Genomic DNA, 20,098 nt, shown 5'->3' on the forward strand with positions numbered 1-20,098 from the left:
GATTTCTGCCTTCATTAAATTTAGGTTGGTAAGAGCAAGGTTTGGCTGTAGTTGGTAGTTGTGATCGCCCAATAATGTACATGATGATGGTATTAGCCATATTGCCCGAAATAAAATATGTTGTCTATGGTACACCATAACTCGGGAATTTGTTGTGATGAAAGTTTTGGAATTTATTGTGAGTTTCTTGTGGCAGAACATGACACCACATGCTGGAAAAGTGAAGCATATGTCACCATAGGCAAAAAAGAAAAAAAAATTAATTAGGGGGTATTACATGCCAAAACCATATGATTATGAGGCATGCCGTAGTGTGGGACTCCTGATTAACTGTGACCACCTGGGGTTCTTTAACGTGCACCTAATGCATGATACACAGGTGTTTTTTGCATTTCACTCCCATTAAAATGTGGCCGCCCAGGCCGGAATTCAGTCCCACACCCTCAAGTTTAGCAGCACAAGGCCAAAGCCTCTTCACTAACACAGCAGGTTGTCAACATAGGCAAAGTGCATAAGGGAGCACAGGAATGAATGCCTCCTAACATACTGTCATTATTCTATGTTCAATGCCAATTTTCGATGTATAATTAAGCTTTGTCATTAATGGTGACATATTAAAATAATTACCATTACTGATCACAGTACTTAAACTCACTGACTGCTAAATGCTACTCTTATAGAAAAATTGACTGGTTCATGGGGTCTAATGTATACCAATGAAACACTGGGGCTATGAGAGACACCGTAGTGGAGGGCTCCGAATTAATTTTGACTGTCTGGGGTTTTTCAAGATGCCCACAAATCCTGTTTACAGAAAATAGAGAAAAGTGAACATAATTGTGTGCCGTTGAGGTTAAGGGAACCAAGAAGTGAGGTTTACAGTGTCTATTTTTCCCAGCGCAACATAAGCTTACCATCCAGGGTGTCCAACCCTGCAGTGGCTGTGTGTATTACTATAAGAATTATTTCATCTGTAGTCAGGATTGTGTTTATGTAGTCTTATGCTGGAAACAACACTGTGTGAGTGTGATAGCAATTGTATGCCGGCATGAGAAAGCAGCCGACAACAAGTGTTGCCATAGCTGTAAGGAACTGACTTTTGTTTGTCAAGGTGATCCTCATATGGCTTATGCTTTTAAGAACTGCTGAATTACTTCTATGATTAGTATAGAGTTAAACCTCAATATAACAAAGTTGTGAATATTGGCACTTTGCTTAGTTACATTGACATATCATTCCGTTAAAATGCAGTTGTATTCTTGTGTAAGGGCGACATACTTTCACAAATAAATATTTTTGAAATTATCTGTCCATGGGCCACACCCGCATTTCACAAGCACGCATCTCGTCCGCCGCAGCTACACAGTATGTGTGGCGCCATCTTCATGTGGTGCACATAAAAGTGTATCAGTCTCTTCTTTGAGTGTTTCTGCAGTTGATAATCTGTTGGCGGGAAGCTCATCTACTTAAGTGTAGGCATCACCCCAAAATTAGTTTCCCAGTGCCCCCTGGCTTGTTCTATTGTGCTTTCTAAAAGCCCATGCTGCCCTGAGCACACATGCGCCCCTTGCACATAGCACACCGAGGTATATATTTGGGTACATAATGCACATAATGCGTACATTTGCATAGTAAGCTTTCATTGCTGCCACACGGCCTGATATTCTTGCAGGTGCAATTGCTCACAATGAAGGTTGCAGGCAATAACACCTGTAACATTTGTTCACACTTCACGTGAAACCTCAGTTGGTTTGTTCAGACTAGAAAAGGGTCTTTGCATTTTATGAGAATAATTGTCTCCTAAATCTTGTGCTGAGTTGCATCCCATATGTGTGCTAGGATACTTACCGCTTCCTTGGGTAAAGTAGAGATAGTGGCCTTGAGTTGTTCTGTTGGAGGCAAAGCCTCAGACAGCAACATAGCACGCGACAACAACAACAGTGAGGGAGGGATGTTTTCATTGAGGCTGAGGTCCAGCCACTGAGCCAGCTGATAGCGAAGTTTGGACTCGGGTAATCCCATGGCTCGCATGCCTCTTGCTCGGGAGGCCGCTTGCAGCTCCGTCACCGTCAAGGAGTCAATGCCTTCCTTGTAAATCATCTGCAGATATATTTAACCATTCACAACATGTATAATCTACAAAGCACCAGCTGTGAATTGCAGGAACGTTTTCAAGGGCTAATAAAGTTATCATAAAGGCCATAAAGCTTATATTGTAAAAAAGTTGTTTGCAATGCTAAAAAAACAAATCTGATTGTGGTCACACACACTGTACAACATCAAAAGGTATACAGTGAAACCATGTCCACTGTTTATGGCATGACGCACATGTTGTCATGAACTAGCTTTGGCCAGGCCAGAAATAATTCCTTAAATGTTTTCAACTGTAAGATGCTGCATTACATTTGACCCTCCCTGCATGACTTGCAGCAACCAACACAAAACCATAGTGCTAGGCAGATGCGGCAGTGAGGTTGCAAGTGGCCGCTTTGTGAACGAACTGTGAGAGTAAACTGAAGGAACCAGCGAAAGTAGAGTTAGGCAACATCAGTGACAGTTGTGAACAAGTGCAGAGGAAGCCCTCTGTTGCGCCATTCCATGTGCTCCCTTTTGCATTTCTGTAGTAGCTGTAGAAACTTCCAAGCATTCCGCAGGGGCCCTCACCAGGCTCCATTGCAAATTTTGGTCATACACCAGAAGTTATAGGGTGGCGTCTAGGGAGCGTCTTAGAGCAAGAATTTTTCAAATTAGTTAATTATTAGAGGAGATAGGAGAAATTTAAATGTCGCTTTTCCATGCTCCAAGGTGGCAAGCTTCACTGCCAGTGTAGACACTCTCTTCTCTTGCCTCGACTAGCATCTGCAAGACTTTTCTTCCATGCCTTTCCTTATACTATAGCTGAAGGACCACAACACATTCACACCAGGAGCCCCGCCTGCCTTCTTTTTCTCCTCTTCTTTTTGATTAGCGGCGCATTCACAGTGGTGGTATTGTGCATTCTCTGTTCGTCAATTTTCTGAGACAACAAGCAATAATCGGTGATGTTGCAGGCAGTGTGTCTTATGTAAAGGCATTTGTGCATGTGACTATGGTTGGAAATGGGGCTCCCTCTAGATGAAGGGCGCGCAGGCTTCTGTGTGAAATTTCAGCTGTTTCATGCCATGCAGCAGCTTGGTACTTCACAGACCCGGTCGGCACCTCATTATCTATGCGCCATGCTCCTCTATTTGCAATGGTCAAACCTGGTCAGGGGCCCTTTGACTGGCGTTTGAGCCTAGTGTTGCGAGAAATGACCCAAGATAGCTTTCAATTAAGAAATGATGCCATCACTAGCTGTGACAGCCTTTTGCACCTAATACTGTATTTGCACGATTCTACTGCACCCCCGATTGTAACACGCAGTTATATTACCACCCAAATAAAAAAAGATAACTTGCTCCCTATTCTACAGCGTACATCAAGTAACGAAACCTGAGTCAACATGTAGCGTGTTGAAACGAATTTACGGAACAGACAAAGGCAAGCCACATCTTTTTTTTCCATCCTGCCACTGCACTACCACTACAAAAGGCGTCTGAGCAGAAGCGCTATGACAGGAGTGCAGCAAACTGGAAAATGGGGACTGCAAATCGAGGCATAAAGAAACAATGTCCGTTCAACCACAGTGTAGCTAGCTACCTTGCATTTAGCTTTTTATGTTTAGTAAGAATAGTTTCTTTCTTATTTTCAGTAGAATTAGTTACGATTGTAACACGCATGCATATTTGAATGCACATATCGTTCAAAAAAAGTGCGCGTTAGAATCACGCAAACACGGTAGTTGCCTTCAAGGATATACCATATTGTTTCCATGATCTAGTTGCTGGCTATTTCAGTGGTGACCAACGATGCATATGGAGCACTGCACGCTTTTGGTGCCTGTAAGTGCATAGAATGTCTACTTCCAATTGCAGGTCCCGGCAATTTGTGTGCAAAAACAGTTTGTGTCATGCAGCCATTGGTCATCGGGTTGTTGTGCATGGCACGCCACACCAATGACGCAGCTTGCACCCCGAAAGTGCATTCAGTACGTACTGAGCACTCAGTCCTAAGTGCGCAGAGGTGCTAAACACCACTGCCCAGTTCACATCATATGAGAGGTTGCTTGCTGCTCTGCTGCAGAATGAATTTGTGGGCCAAGACTTTAAAATGGTTCCCTTCAAAATCCATTCCTTTGAACCTTTGTCACTGGTTCCCAAACCAATATGTCACTGTAAGCAACTACTCAAAATCAATTCAAAATAACCATTGCAATACGTGGGCCCAAGCTGTGACTAAGCCATAGCTGGCTGCGATTCAAGAAAATTAATAGACTAGAAAAGCTTTTACTGACGTAGTATCAACTACCTTGACAACCACTACAATTCTGGACACTAGGGATTGATTGCGAGTGGCAGCTTTACATGCCACAGTCATGCAGGGCGAGGCACCAAAGCTATATTACTGTTTCCCTATTTATACAATTAGGCAACATTACTGTGCAGTCCCTTTAAGACGAAATCAGAGTTCCTACGTAGTCGTTTCTCTGGAGTCCTCAATTGACAATTAAGCTAGGCAGGTTCTAAGAGACTGTACAATAAACCCGTAATATTACACAAGATACAGTACAAAGAAATATTATACAGGAGGAGGGCTCGAGGTCCCATTACAGTCTTTGACCTTGGTAATTCCTCCTGTATAATATTTCTTTGTACTGTATCTTGTCTAATAATTATAGTAAAACCTCAAAATACAAAAAATAATATATGCCTGAAAGGCCCATTTGTACAAGAGATCAATCAGGACATATTAATAGCACAATCAGGACAATCAGGACAAATTAATAGCACAAAAGCATAATCAGGACAAATTAATAGAATAACTACAGATGCTTAGAGTACATTTAAAATTATTTGCTAATATATTTTATGCAAACCTGCAATAACAGCATCAGACATGTGGAGACAATTCATTCTTCACATTACACAAATAGGATAACAATCTGGCTCAGTAAGGTGGTCCATTTGCTCACCTGGTCATCAGCCTTCAGGCTTCGCAGTTTCATGCGCAACTGAAATCGGAGAAAGTTGTTTGTGCCAATAGGTTGCAGCTCCAGAAGCCGGCAGAGTGCTGTGAGCTGAGGTCGTGTCAGACTGTCCAGGGTAATTTCATCTTCAAACAGCTTTGAAAACTTCAAAATTTCTTCATTTGTTGTATCTTCTCCAGACTCTCTTATCTATAAAAAAAATTTAGTAAAGAACATCTTGAACTTGGGCAGCCAGCTCCTACACAGGACACATCCCCACTCACAGCATAGCAGGTGAAGCACGTTCAACAAAAGGAAACCTTTATTTAATATGAATTCAAGAGAGACTAAGTGAAATAAGTTACTAATATTTTTGTGCACAGTTCATATAACAGAATGTGGAAACCGCAGCAAACCATCGACAACAGTGCATCGACAACAGTGCATCAACAACAGTGCAGAGACTATTCCTTTAATGTGGCGTTCGCTCACTGAAAGTTCTGTTGTGCGCTCTCTTATTGATCAAGTTACTACCCTGTGTGCAGCTGAAAACGCTGTTCTTGCATCCACTCCATTAAGTTTCTAATAAACTGCATGCTGGACACTCTTAAAGGCCCGATATCAAGAGCAAGCACTCAAAGCTATGTGACAATAGCCAACGTTCTGTCCCTGCACTCATGCACAGATTTCACGATTCTTGTTCAAGAAGGCACTGCGTGTTTTCATCTCAAACTTTGTTTTGTCTATCCTCACTTTCTGAACCATCTTGGAACATTTTTTTGTCGCAAAAGAAAGAAACCTGCAACCACAAGCACATGCGGACCCCGTATGTCGCAGTGGCGGTACCATTTATTCGATCACATTTCTCACTTTGTAATTCTGAAACAAAAGAAACGATGCAACATGTTTTTCTAGATTACATCAGCTCAAATCATTAGCCTTAATTTGCAAAATTTTGAAGAAAATTGAGGATGGCTTTAAAAAAAAAAAAGGATTTTTAATGTACCGCTAATCTAACAAAAGGCCTAAACTTGAGTGTTTATTGTGTTATCATGAATTTTTAGTGCCGCTTGGGCAAAGATAGTTGCCTCAAATTTTAGCAACTTTCATGGCAACAGGCTGACAAAATTTGAAAACCGTGGTTTTCACCAATAGAGAGGAAAAAAACCTAAACTTTGACCAATATTGTGGTATGCTCCATTTTTGTGATTTTAGAGTATGAAAGCAGTCATACTCTGTAACAATTAATTAGAATCGATACGATTTACCTATACTCTATCCCCAAGTATTTTTAGAACCATAATCTCAACACTTTTTTGGGGGGGAGCTAACCAAAATGCGCTTCAACAAAATTTGCAAAAAGCACTTCTTACTGACCGGGTGTTTATACCAATTTTTTTCTTGAAGACAATTTTTTTTCCCACAAAACTAAGATTGATTCCATCTTTTTTGGCACTCAAGCAGCAAAATATATGCTTTTGATCATAATCAAGAATGGTCACCTAACATGCCCGGCCAAAGTTATCTAAACACACCCACTAGTAACTTACACAGCACACGATAGTAGGTCCTGAAGCCTGGCCTGGGCCAACATGTCTGAGGCACCCCACTTTGAGATCACTGGTATATTTATATATTAACTGTAATGATGCTGCTGTGTTACAGAAAGGAAAAAAAAAGTGAAACTACAAACCTTTTCACAGAACTCGGCAAATTCTTTCGCGCTGTGGGAATGGGTTTCGCCTCGTTTCTTCACAGCCATTTCATCCAAGGTGTTTTGCAAGAACTTGGCCATTTCAAGTTTCACCTTAAGTTCCTTCTTCACTTTTGCATCCTAAGGAAACAAGAAAGCTATGCAACAGCTGTATGTAATGTGAACATGCAACTTCTCTTGCCAAACAAGAGGATACAATACTTGTGTATCCAACTCCTACAGCACAATGTACTAGGACTACAAAAGTCTAAGGAGCATTGGAGACACGAAAAATTTTGTTGCAGCCCATGCAGGCATTTCAGAAATGAAAGATTCTGTATGTGAAATCCATATGACAAACCTCATATTCCAGCTGCACACCCGTGCAGCAAGGAAACTAAGCGTTTAGCCAATTTCATGTTTACAAAACTAGGCCAAGGAATGTACTGGTAGGATGCTTGATATACTAAGGAGAAATTAAAAAGTTTGGAGAAATGTACAGTACCTTATCAGATGTTGTTTGAAAGGTAGATGGTAGCATGCCGGGAAACAATTTCAGGGCAACTGGTAGCAGGAACTCCATGAATGGTACAATAATAAACACCGAAAATGGAAGAAGTCGAAATAAATCTGAAACTGTTCGGACAAGCTGCAAGACAAAAGAGGGCACATATGTCAGAAGTATATTTCACTCAAACTAAACCTGCACTTACGCCAACAAGAAAACATCACGGTTTCAGAGAAACACTAACATGCAAAAACATGATGTCTATGATCCACAGCGGACATTGTGGTCAATGTTTTGGATGCTGCCCTATCAAAAAAGCTGGCTAACCTTTTACAATGTAACAAAATGACTCTATAGACAGCAGATGTTATAAGCCAGAAAAGAGCCTCAAAGGCTTCTTTTAGGTGACAAGGAAGGGGAAAGACTAAGATGCTTTAATCTACTTTTGCTATATGACTCAAGGTGATGGAATGCAGCTCACCCGACATAATGGATAATCAAATAATTAGATGCATAAACATTAAATCAGTGAGACAAAGACAGCTCTCATACCACAGTAATATGGTTGATTATAATGTTAAATATATTGCTCAATTTTAACAATCACATTATACATTACTGAAGTGCAGTTATCTAGGAACATGCCTACAGGTGCTTGAATACTGCTAATTGAATGGTTTCTGATATTACTGGGCTTAATAGGTCTTGCAAGAGCAGTGACCAACTTGATATAGTGGCTAATAGCTATGGCATTTTGTTGTTGAGCACATGGTTGCAGGATCAAATCTTAGCCACAGTAGCTGCACTTTGACGGGCACAGAACATGAAAATACTCATGAAATTTAAGTGGACTCTATTGAGAGCCAGGCTAGAAATATTTATAGCTATGCCCACCCTTGGCAGTGCCTATGATAACTTGATTTCTCATTTTGGGCTCACCCGTCTTAGCTCCAAGTTTTGTACCTATATACTTGCGACACACAATGAACTGGTAGCACCATCTCTTCGTTAGCTCTTTAAACTGCTGCTGGGTTTCACTTTTAACCTCAAGAAAAAGCAGATAGACTGCATCAAGAATGCAGCCACACTGGGTACATGACCGTGCTGCAAAGGGTGTATGGGCACTAGGGTACAGAAATGACGTAACCAAATACACAAGTTAAATTTGTTCATGCATTAGAAAGCTTACATGTTTAACTTATGTTACAGCTAGTGGGGGCATTACGGTCTAATTTTGCAATCATGCTCGTTCCCTATTCGCAGTGGGCCGATTTGTTTTGCAGAGGTCGTTTAGCCACTACAGTACAGAAATGACCCCCCTACTGGTGGCGCCCGAGACTGCCCTGTGCCGCTCAAGCCTGCCACGCTCGTAGGTGGTTGGGGTTCCTGCGCTTGCCTTAGTCTCCTGCGCTTATGCTCCCTATGGAGATAGACACGTCCCATTTTTGTCAAAGGGGTTGGGTATTCCTTTGTTGTGCTGCCCGAGCCTCTCCACGCCATTTCTAGACTCTACGTGTCAAACGCAGGGGTGCCATAGCCAAGCAAGCGTGAAATTTTTGCAACAATTTGCACACTTGTAGGCATTACAGTAAAAGCTCGTTAATTCGAACCGCAAGAGGAAGCCACTTCAGTTCGAATTACCAAAAGTTTGAACTAACGAAAGTGACGGAGAACAACAGTACACTGTGATTTGGAAGCAGTAGTGCATGTCAGAAATTGAATGCTTGAAAAAGTTCGTGATCGTAGTCTGCCTTTCTTCCTTGAAGGCGACAGCTAGCACTTTTTGCTCTAACGAGCGAATGTGGCGGAAGGCCTCCTCTTCGCCTTCTTCAAAACTGAAGAAGAAACGAGCAGCATTCAATCCAGCCATGACCTCCGCAGCAAAGGGCCGCACTGGCGCTTCGTCTTCCTCCTCCTCATCGCCACTGGCAGCGACTGGTTCAGCGCTTCTGACCTGAGAAATTATGTCCTCATATGTCAGCGCACCACACACCACTGCACCCTCGTCCACGTTGACATGGTCAGCAAAGGAGATTTGCAAAGCCCCCGAGATTTTCGACGGGCAAGAAGTCTCGGAGGTCAACATAGAATGGAGAGGAGGCAGGGCGACGCAGCCTTGTGTGTAGGCAGTAGGCACCTTTCTCTGGCCGTGTGCCAGGCACCAAGCCGCCGGCACGGTGGCGCGTAGTTCGAATTATCCGTGGCGGAACCTTCTCCCGTTCGAATTAACGGGTTTTTTTATGCATATACGTTTGTGGAGCTTGGCCGGACCAAATCGTACAGTTCGAATTATACATAAATTCAAATTAGTGAAGTTTGAATTAACGAGCTTTCACTGCATAACTGCTGATGAGCACTAGTCCGAGTTTGATGAATTATACCTGCTGTGGCATAGTGAGCACTCTCAAATGTGACCACTCCTGCTCAGAGTGACAGATGTACTGCCAAGCCATGCCTCTCTGAATGCTGCACGCAAAGCTAAATTTAGCTTCAACTGCATCATGCATGATACAATAGTGCCATCTGTGCATGTGACACATGTATGATCAAGTAATGGCTTCTTTCCATTATACAACAATATCAACATAAGACATGTTGATATTGACATAAGACCAATTTTAAAGATGTTTCACGTCAAAACATGGCACATTTGCGTTAAAATGGACTGTGCTGCCTGCACAATTACTTTTTTTTATGGCTGCACACATCTATGATAGCTCAATGTGGTGAATTGAAGTGGCAACTATGCTCAATAAAGGTACATGAATTTGCTTGAAGTGCATCCCATTTTCCAGAGGATTCACTTCATCTCATCTTCCTTACAACACAGCAGGAAAAGAAGCATAGTCATAAAACAAAAAGTAAATATAATGAATTGCGATTATAATAAATGCAATAAACTGAAAGAGACTGCTAAATCAGCACACTTGCAGTATTATATGCAGCTCAAATTAGATTTAGTTTCCATTCAAATCTTCAACAATAAAGCTGAAGCAGCTTGTATAACTAATGCCAGGTAGGATAAAATTAGAATGGCACTATTAATGCATAATATTATGTAAGTAAGATCCCTAGGTAAAGGTGAGGCAATACCAAAAATGAGTTTGCTTAGGAACAGCTTGTCCTATAGATGCTGCTCTGACAACTACAATGCCAACCAGTTTCAGATTTGTAAGCAGCATTATTTTAATGCATAGCCAGATGAAACCTTTATGTTTATCTGGCTTCTGATTGTCGTATTAATTTTTAAGGACTCATCACCACATCAAAAAAGAATGGATAACAGCTGAAACAATTTTGACACTACCTCTCATGAAATTATACACAAAAGAAGCAACACCAGGTGTAAAACCTAAACTTAAATAATAATAATAATAATAATAATAATAATAATAATAATAATAATAATAATAATAATAATAATAATAATAATTCACCTGCTTATGCTCTCGTCGAGACAGTTCATCACCATTGAGCACCCTATAGACCAACCGGCTTGAGACTCGTATGTCAATGAACAAGAGCCGGAAGCCGTGATAGTAGTGCACCAGCTCATCCCAGATCCTCTTCACAAGTGGCCGTTTTGGTGGCACCGGCACAGGCGCAGCAGACGTGTCTGGCTTGGCGGCTACTCTGGACGGCTCGGCTTCTTTGAGTGCCTTGACTGTGCCTTCTACCTTGGAGGACTCTTTCTCGAACAGCTGCTGGGAGGGCACAGACAGTGGCCGGCACAATACCAGGGACAACATATTGTGCGAGGGCACAGTTCCAGTTGGCGCCCGTCGGCGCTGCAAAAGTGGTGCGCACCCATGCCACGATGACACGAAATGTCTGTGTGGGTGCCAGGAGCATTGAAAACCAGCTACAGCACACCTCCCTGACCGCAGCATGGTCAGCTGCCAAAGGTGTAGACCGTTGGAAATGGGCCTCCGGTGCATGGCGTTGTCACCCAGAGGTGTAGGACTGGCAGCCCTTAGTACCTTAGTAAAGATTCACGGACACCATGCACGGTCCTGTGCAAGAGAAGATAAGAGAATGCTTACTATCCAAATGCAATGTAAAGCCAGTCAAAGGGGAAAAACTTGTTTTTCCCTCTTAAATCACCAAATCTTGAATACTGAACTTTCTGCAGATTGCTACATTAACAAATGTAATTCAGAATCTGCTGCTTCTATAATTATGATCACTGCTTATAACAACCACAAAAAAAAAAATAAAGCTGAGAGCTGCTTTTGCTATTAAATGTGAACAGTATTTGCCACACATGTTAATGCCCCTGCTGACTAGTACAGAAATGCCTACGAAGCTTGCAGCATATTTTTCAGATTGAACTTGCACCAACTGTACTAGAAGCTTAATATAGATAGCACAGGTTCCTGGCTTTTGTGTGCACTTTTGGCATGAGAATAATAAGTTTCGACAAGCACAAACATGCTTTCAATTTCTAGCTACAGACATTATATCTAATATTGTTTTGTCAAGCCAATGTTGCTGCAGTTCTCTTTACGTACTGAAATAAAAGCAAATTTTTAGAACCTTAACTACCGATGACAAGGTAACTTTCTCCATAACAAAGAGCATCCTCTCGTGCTGATGATGGGTCAATTTGTCATGAACTTTCCGAAATTCTTGCACATGTGTATATGTGCATCATCATCATCATCATCCTATTTATGTCCACTGCAGGACGAAGGCTTCTCCCTGTGATCTCCAATTACCCCTGTCCTGCGCCAACCGATTCCAACTAGCACCCGCAAATTTCCTAATTTCGTTGCACCATCTAGTCTTCTGCCGTCCTCCACAGCGCTTCCCTTCTCTTGGTACCCATCCTGTCACCCTAATGGTCCAACGGTGTATGTGTGCAGTTCTTGCAATTTTGACAAATTAATAACACACAATAAATTTTAGTGTTTATTTCCAACAAGACTAGTCACAATGCAATTGATATTCCGGCTATTCCTAATTTTAGAAAAGAAAATGGTGCTGAAAATGCACGTCTAAAGAAATTCTGCATGTTGAAACATTTTTTTCTATATTTGTCATGGCAGTTAAGAGGTAAACTGCTACTGGAATAAATTTTCTGGATTTAAAGTGTAACATGACTCAACAAAAATGTAAAAATATGTGTGAACCTATTGGACATGGCACCTCTTAGCTCAATAATGTAAGCCAAGGTTGGCCAGTGGTAGCGCCTGAAGTAATTTTTCTTTCACTTTCAACATAATGTATTGGTAAAGTGTACAAAGACCATCATTTTGTATTACCTATTCCCTCTTTGTAAAAGCGAGCCACAGATAACATGATTAATGGAGCAACTAAAGAGGTTGTTGGTGAGGCTATGGAGGACACATACCAGTCTACAGTTCCCTTTAAAAGTAAGCTGTCAACTGAATGCTATTATATCTTTGGGCTGCTTCTGCTTCAGGCTAGACGCCCAGTAGAATGAGAACTGGCACTAAGACTGTGACTTGGTGTTCGCAGATTGCCAAGTCGAAATAACCACTGGTGCTTTGTAAAACGTTAATATAGTGAGTACAGGAACATGAACACTATTAGAGGTAGTTAAATATGGAAGGAGCTGACAGCTACATATTATGAATTACCACGCCAAGCAGAACAAGTCTGTTACTGTTATGCCCTTGCACAGTTTCTGTGGCTACTACAACTAACCTCAACAAAATTTGCAGCAAGGCATGGTTCTGTTTAAAATATGGACGCATTCTTGTAAAATTACACAATATCAGGCACCTGACGTTAGTACAGAATAAGATTACGGCTCCAACATTAAGAGACAACAGTGCCGTGCAGTGTCACCATTTGTTCTGTGTCGTGTTTCTGAGAAATCCAATAATGAGAATACTTAATCTAATGAAAAAAAAAAAAAAAAAAACATTCATGGTATCATACCTTCAACTAGGATATCTATTAAGTGTTTATTATTATAATGTTCAATGAACACCTTGTTTTATTGATCTGTCCATTATGCAAATGTTGTACCAGAAATACTGCCGGAAATTAGCACTACTTTCTATGTACATGATGTCTGGGGCCTTATTCCCTGTGGCCAATGATTAATAAATTTCAAGCAGAAGCAACATGCCACTATGCATTTCTTGAAAAAGGACTTCAGTATGCCTGAAACACATAAAAAACTGAACAGCTGGAGAACGGTATGTAAATGTACTTCAAGACAAGATACACTTCCAGTGTACTTGCAGAGGTACAGGACAGTGGTCACAAGCCCGTAAAGTAGTAGAGGGCATGTAGTATCAAAAAGCTTATGCAAGTGGCTGCCTTGACTGGTTGAAACACGAGATCAAGCACAATATGAAAAGGAATCACATGTACACTATTCTGCCGATTTGCATATGCCACCTTCTATTCATATAAAAATGGTAAGAAAATACAGCACTTGCCTATTGAGCGCAAGCACCAAACATGAGGCATGTACCTAGATTGTGTTTTTACTTAAAGACAAGGGGTGGCAAGCACTTAATAAAAAAAGAATAAAGACAGGCTTTCTTTCCACCACTCACAGACCTTGGTGGCAGATGTGGAACATCCTTTCTGCCGCAGGCGTTCACGTGACGTTCTCGTGACGCCTGCGGCAGAAAGGATGTTCCACATCCGCTGCCAAGGTCTGTGAGTGGTGGCGCTGGCTAACACTCCCAGGACTCTATTAGGAAGCATAAATACCCTAGAAAGTGGATCGGGAAATGGCACCACGGTAGCTCAATTGGTAGAGCATCGCACACGAAATGCGAAGGTTGTGAGATCGTTCCCCACCTGTGGCAAGTTGTTTTATCATCCACTTTCAGTTCCATTAATTTATCGTTTCTTTATTTCATTTATTAAGCACAAGTAATTTCCCCTATGTTGTCCTTCGTGTCAGTGTTTGTTGGCTTCTTATGATATGACTAATAAAAATCGGGCACCTCAATTAACCCGATTTCTTCTCGTTTATGAGAACAAACCAGTGGCATGAGATGCAGATGTACACTCATTAAAATCAATGGGATGTAGACAACACATGTATCAGTGAACAAAGCAGTGCCTAGTAAGCTAAACATAACCACAGTCACACTGAATGCAAGCTCAGGGAAAAGACAGTAACCTTCCAGAAGGGAAATTTTCAGAAATTAGGAGCTTTGAGATATAGTGTACAGCACTATAATTCTGGTGTGAAAACCTTGTTAAAGTATACTCTTTTTGCATAAGTTATCCTTCTCACTACGTCAAAAGTCCTTTCAGGAACTCTTTAAGGAGTAACAAGTTAACCACAGATTGTGCTGAAGAGCACCTATCAAGATTGACATAATTTCAAACAAACATATCACAAATATACAGGAACTTCCACAAGTGTGGTATGCTTAGTACAACAATGTTTATTTGTATAAAATTTAAGAAAAGCAAAAATGAAATTTACAACAACAAATGTAGTTCTTCTTGGCAACACTAGACTGTTTGTACGAAGCCAACAAGGGTGGTCATCAGGAATTCAGTACTTTTAAGGAAGTGCCCACACTTTTTTTTTTTACTGGATGGGTGTTGAACATGTAATAACATAATCAAGCCTCAATTTCTCAAGTGTACAACAAATTAATTACTATTCAATGCAACCGCTTCAAAACACATGCAAAGTGCAGTGTGGCTTCAGAAGTTGCATCACAGAAGCTGGAGGTGGCAGTCAAATGGTACCACACACCACTGATGCGCACACTCACATTTACTGTGCCAGCGCAACCAAGCACACTGAGCACATAACAGGATAACAAAGAAGGGAAGGTGTTATAAACCCCCTGCATTCTCTGAGAAGTGACAGCAGAGGACCAGGCTTAACCCACATCGAATGTGCAGTAGAATATGACGGAGTGTGGGAGGGCTGATAGTAGTGTCCTGGTAGCCCTTGGGGACAACATCATTGTGTGGCCTTCAAGCAGTAGACAAAGCTGACTAGCACATGCGAATGCTTTGTAAAACCATGCGACTGCCACTTGAAATTTCTGTGGTGTCCTCCTGGGGAAGTACTTTCAGATAGTCTCTTTCAGAGATATCACTTTCAGTGCACTGATCAGCAGGTTGAACAATGCCACTTAAATCATTAAATCATACAATGCAGCATAAACTAAGTCCCGTGAAAGGGATAGTACCGCTGACAGTGACTGTCCAAGAATACATCCCCTGCTTCCTGCCCAAAGCAGCACTGCACTGGGCATCGAGTTTTGAAATGGCCACATTAAACAGTAACATAATTACTTGTTGTGCCCTTGACAATTTGCAGCTTTATACTATAGTAATGGCGTTGAGAGCTATCTAATTAGGAAAAAAAAAAGGATAGAAAAGGAAAGGACAGGACTTTTGTATTATTACTCCTTTAATAAATACCACAGCTTCTCGAATGCTTGATACGTGTCAGACAGCAGCATTTCCCAGTGAGGAACAGTCAGGCTTGTGGCACAAGGTTCAGTGAACAAAAAGAAGAAGGGGAACCGAGGGGCCTGATTTTTGTTATATACAACTATACGGAATCAACAGATGATGAAGCCAAGAAATGCATAGAGGTAGTTATTTGTAGTTCTAATTGAAGAGTAGGAGTGCTAAATTAAAAGGAAATATAAGTGGATGAAAAGACAACTTGCCACCGGCAGGAGTCGAACCGGTTTATGCAAATGAACCTTTGCTTGACACATTGTTTTTTCATTCACTTTCATTTCTTTTTAATCTATAATTTCTAATACTTCAATTAAAACTAGGATAACTTCTCCTATCCTTTCCTTGGCTTCATAAGTTTCGGTGAAGGCTGACTTGCTTCTTGTTGCATGTGGCCCATTGATGCAAGCAATTAGGTGAAGACACCTTACTGCATCACCTTCTTTTGTATATTTTGCAAAATTTGTGCATAACACCTATATTCTGTCAGTAGCAATATTCAGCTGGTTGATACAGGAGTGGCTGCCCAAATTTTTATGTTGCCAGCAACTCCTTGCCTCTCTCTGGCACTATTCCAACCTTGCCGGGCTCAGTTTGTATTTACTATGTATTCTATAGTTATAACAGGATAACAAGGAAGGGAAGGTGTTATAAAGCCCCTGCATTCTCCGAGAAGTGACAGCAGAGGACCAGGCTTAAACCACGTCGAATGTGCATAACACCCTTAATAAAACTTTAGTTCTTTAGAAAATGTCATGTGTTCTCCTGCTCACCATGACATTCTTGCACTGTTTTTGCACTGGTTTTCATTGTCTTGTTGAAACACCAAAAGTTAATAGTCACCATTGCTAGGTATGAAAGTCAAAGCAAAGGGAACCCATATTATCTTGAAAGGAACACTGCTCTTTGCTTGCCTTCAATTCAGCCTCTCTTATAACCTTCAAAATGATACCTGGTGCCTAAGCTATGCGAAAGCAGAGTACAACCCCGTCACAGCTATGTAGAGCACATGGGAGCAGTGTGCCTCCAAAACCCTTAGCACCGCCTACTGGAGGAAGCTGGAATGACATAGTTGCTTCCGAACATGTGCAGCCAGGTACATAGGGCTTCACCCCTCGTGGTCTCAGCCATGCCTCCCTGCACAGCTCCCCCTTTCTGATGATTTTGCCAGATTACTAGACGCACAAGCACACAGTATTTTGTCAAGTGATGAGCGGTTGCATTGCCGTGCCAGGACGCATGCTGATAAAAGAACCTTTCCTGTCACTTGTGCCTATCCCAGTTCGCCCTGTTATCGGGCAGAATCATAAAAAAAAGGGAGCTGCACAAAGCACATGGATATAACAGAAAATAGTGAAGCCCCATCCACCTAGCTGTGCATGCTCAGATGCAACCATGTTGGTTGAGCTTCCTGCAGCAGGTGGGGCTAAGGGTCTTGGAAGCGCACTGCTCCCCCTCTACAGATAACTGTGACAGGGGCTCTACATGCACTGCATAAGTTGCAAGTAAAATCACAGACATGCTCACATGCACCACAGAACACAGATACAGCAACTAGGGGTCAAGTACAGTATGTGAACATGGTGCAGGTTTATGCTATCATCATCATCATCAAATGAAATTTAACACAGGTAGAATGTTTTAGTTGCCATTCCAGTAAGACCTTCTGAATGTGAAACAACTTCACTTCAATGAACAAGGTCTAATTGGAACAATCCTTTTACGTGAACATCGTTTAACCATCATGGGGTGATGTAGAGATGAGAAAAATAAAGCAATTATATATATATATATATACATATATATATATATATATATATATATATATATATATATATATATATATATATTTGGAACAGTAGCATCAGAGGAATTTTCATGTTATTGTGTGGTTCTTCACATCCATCTAGTACAATTGACACCTATATTTAAGAAACACTGGATATATAAAGTGTCGATACCCTTCTTGCTCTTAACTATGTCCCTAAGAAACCCATTCCAATATTCTTAGTGTTTATTGTTCTTAAAGCAAAAGCTCATTGTTTTTTGTTGTTGTTTACTAGCACAATTCACATGAAAAAAATTCTTTATGATCCTAAACTAAACATTTGGCTACAATATGTTTTGTTTTACAAATGAAAAAGGAGGAAGTTTGCCCATTTGCAATATGTCTAAACTGTAGAGTGCACATCTTTACTAAGAGTTTCAATATCTTGTAATACACCTCTCACTCATGATGAAACAGGTGACATTTTTGTTTCATGATGCTAAACCAATAACTGAATGCCAGCTCCAGTAATGGCTTGGATGTAGTGTGCCTTCCAAACAATACATAGAGAATTATTGGCAAGCTATTCCCTTAGCAGCACTGTAAATTCCTTTATTAAATCAACTTTAGGAAGTCATTATATCAATGAAAATGATTCAATACTTTAAACCTGACTCATATACTGTCTAAGGGAGCTAAGCTGCATTCACCATACATAATAGCGACAAGTAATTTCGCACAGAATGGCACTCATAGAAGCGGCTGAGACTATTTTTTTTTTTAAAGCAACCACCTTTATTAACATGTACACAGAAAATATTTATCAAGACATGCACTGCATCCAGTTGAAATACGCAGACAATGTTCACCTTGTGCGCAGTGGCAAAAAACGAGAACTCAACGCGGGGTTCAAGAGCCTGGGGCAAGACGTAAAACACCACACAGCTAGCAGTTATACTGTAAGTACACCTTTTAGTACTCGCCCAGTTGATTAAGAAAACAACTTGGCCATCCCATCCCTCCTCATAACAAGAATCATTCTAAATTGGTTTATTCATACGTTGTTTATTATGCTTACGCGCAAGAGCCGTTCGACCTACTTAGTTCACTGCACACAATTCGCACTTAAACGAACACACGCGCCGATTATACGCAATAAGTTTGCGAGCAGGGGCACACATGTACCTTATGTACTGGAATCACACATCATCCTGACAGGGCTGAATAATCAAAAGCGAAGCACATGCCCAAAACAACGGAAAGCGGAACGGAAGTGAGCGTTAGCAACTCGGCAGTTCAGTGCAGGAGAAATAAAACACCGTGTAAAGTTGTCAAACACTGGCGTCTATCCCGCTCAAGCTCTGCAGTAACGAGTGCGCCAGAAATTGCTCAATGTCCCGAGGTAAAAAAAGCATGGAGCTTTTTATCATTCGTTTGACCTCAAACCAGAATTAGTTCTCAGCAACTACCGGAACTCTAGCAAGGTCATTCATCAGTAGATACATTACAGCGACTGCATAAACAGTACTTCACAACAGTAAATGATAACCTAGCGAAAGTCACACAGCACGACTAAGAACACCTGCACATCACCTAATAATAATAATAGCCGTACTTGTTCCAAGTAATCAGTGAAACGAAAACAGAAAGTCCCTTCACAGAAAACTCATTCATTCGCACACGAGGGCAACACGGAAAACAGCAACACACACAACGCACGCGGCACCAATCAGCCAAGCAAGCGCGGTATTTTCCCAGGAAAAGATAGCGTTGCGACAGTGGTTAAGAAGAGGCAAAAACGCAAAGTAGAAAGTCAGCTCAGGAATCAGAAGTCACCTGTACCTTTCTTTTACGACGATGGAGGCAGTCTAGGCCTGATCGCCGGCTGTTTTGTATTACGTTCCAGTAGCCAAATTACGTTCCCCAATGTGACATAGACATCAGCGCAATTTACAACACGAAATTAACGCAGTGTCCATTCTAAATTCTATGATCTAACATACTGCTAACCACCATAACCACACGCGTGAGGCGAAAAAGCACTACACGCCATCACGCCAGCCATCTGCTGAAACTAAATGTTGAGTGTAAATTCGAAGTCCGCTCCACGGTTTCGTATTCAGTAATCCAAATTAGTTATAGCTTGGTATTCAATAAAGCTTCTATAAAGTTATGCTTAAGTGGCTAACTTCAATTATATTTTAGAGCGAGAAGTGAAAAGCTTTCTTTCTTTTTTTAATTCAGATAAGCCAAATGTCAGTCAAGCCAAGCCCAAAACCTGATCAGGAAGATACGCTAGGATACTATTCTAGTACACTGTAGCAGAGTCCTTCCATTTTTGACTGTAGCTAGGAAGAGGTAGGAAGAGGTGGGAGAGGAGAAATTGGGTAAGGATAAATGTCGCAATGGCGTCTGCTTTTTAAGCGACTGCGCGCGGCATTTCCATACAGTGCACATTGAATAACCCGTCATGGGGAAGAAATGAAGACGGAGAAAAAAACTGTTTATGGAGTTCTACAAGACTACGAGCTTGCAAACAAATCAAACATCCAAGGAGAGACATATGGGTGTCACTCCACGCCAAATATACCAAGTGTCGATCTCGACTCCTTCAGATTTCTTAACGACAACAACAACAACAACAACAACAACAAC

General features: G+C 41.3%; 1 protein-coding gene across 1 annotated transcript in view; it reads right to left on the reverse strand.

Annotated features, from left to right (window-relative positions):
* LOC126545557 (mitochondrial proton/calcium exchanger protein-like) overlaps positions 1 to 19,510 on the reverse strand; it is a 44,546-nt gene extending 25,036 nt beyond the window's left edge. The window contains exons 1-6 of the mRNA XM_050193474.3: positions 19,286 to 19,510; positions 10,683 to 11,258; positions 7,243 to 7,386; positions 6,738 to 6,878; positions 5,051 to 5,254; positions 1,849 to 2,100 (exon numbers count right to left, since the gene is read on the reverse strand). Of these exons, the coding sequence (XP_050049431.1) occupies positions 1,849 to 2,100; positions 5,051 to 5,254; positions 6,738 to 6,878; positions 7,243 to 7,386; positions 10,683 to 11,183 (1,242 nt within the window). The 5' untranslated portion in view covers positions 11,184 to 11,258; positions 19,286 to 19,510. The remainder of the gene's footprint in view (positions 1 to 1,848; positions 2,101 to 5,050; positions 5,255 to 6,737; positions 6,879 to 7,242; positions 7,387 to 10,682; positions 11,259 to 19,285) is intronic.
* Positions 19,511 to 20,098: the final 588 nt, after the last annotated feature.

The sequence above is a fragment of the Dermacentor andersoni genome, chromosome 1 (genome assembly GCF_023375885.2).
Source record: "Dermacentor andersoni chromosome 1, qqDerAnde1_hic_scaffold, whole genome shotgun sequence".
NCBI classification, from domain to species: Eukaryota; Metazoa; Arthropoda; class Arachnida; order Ixodida; family Ixodidae; genus Dermacentor; species Dermacentor andersoni.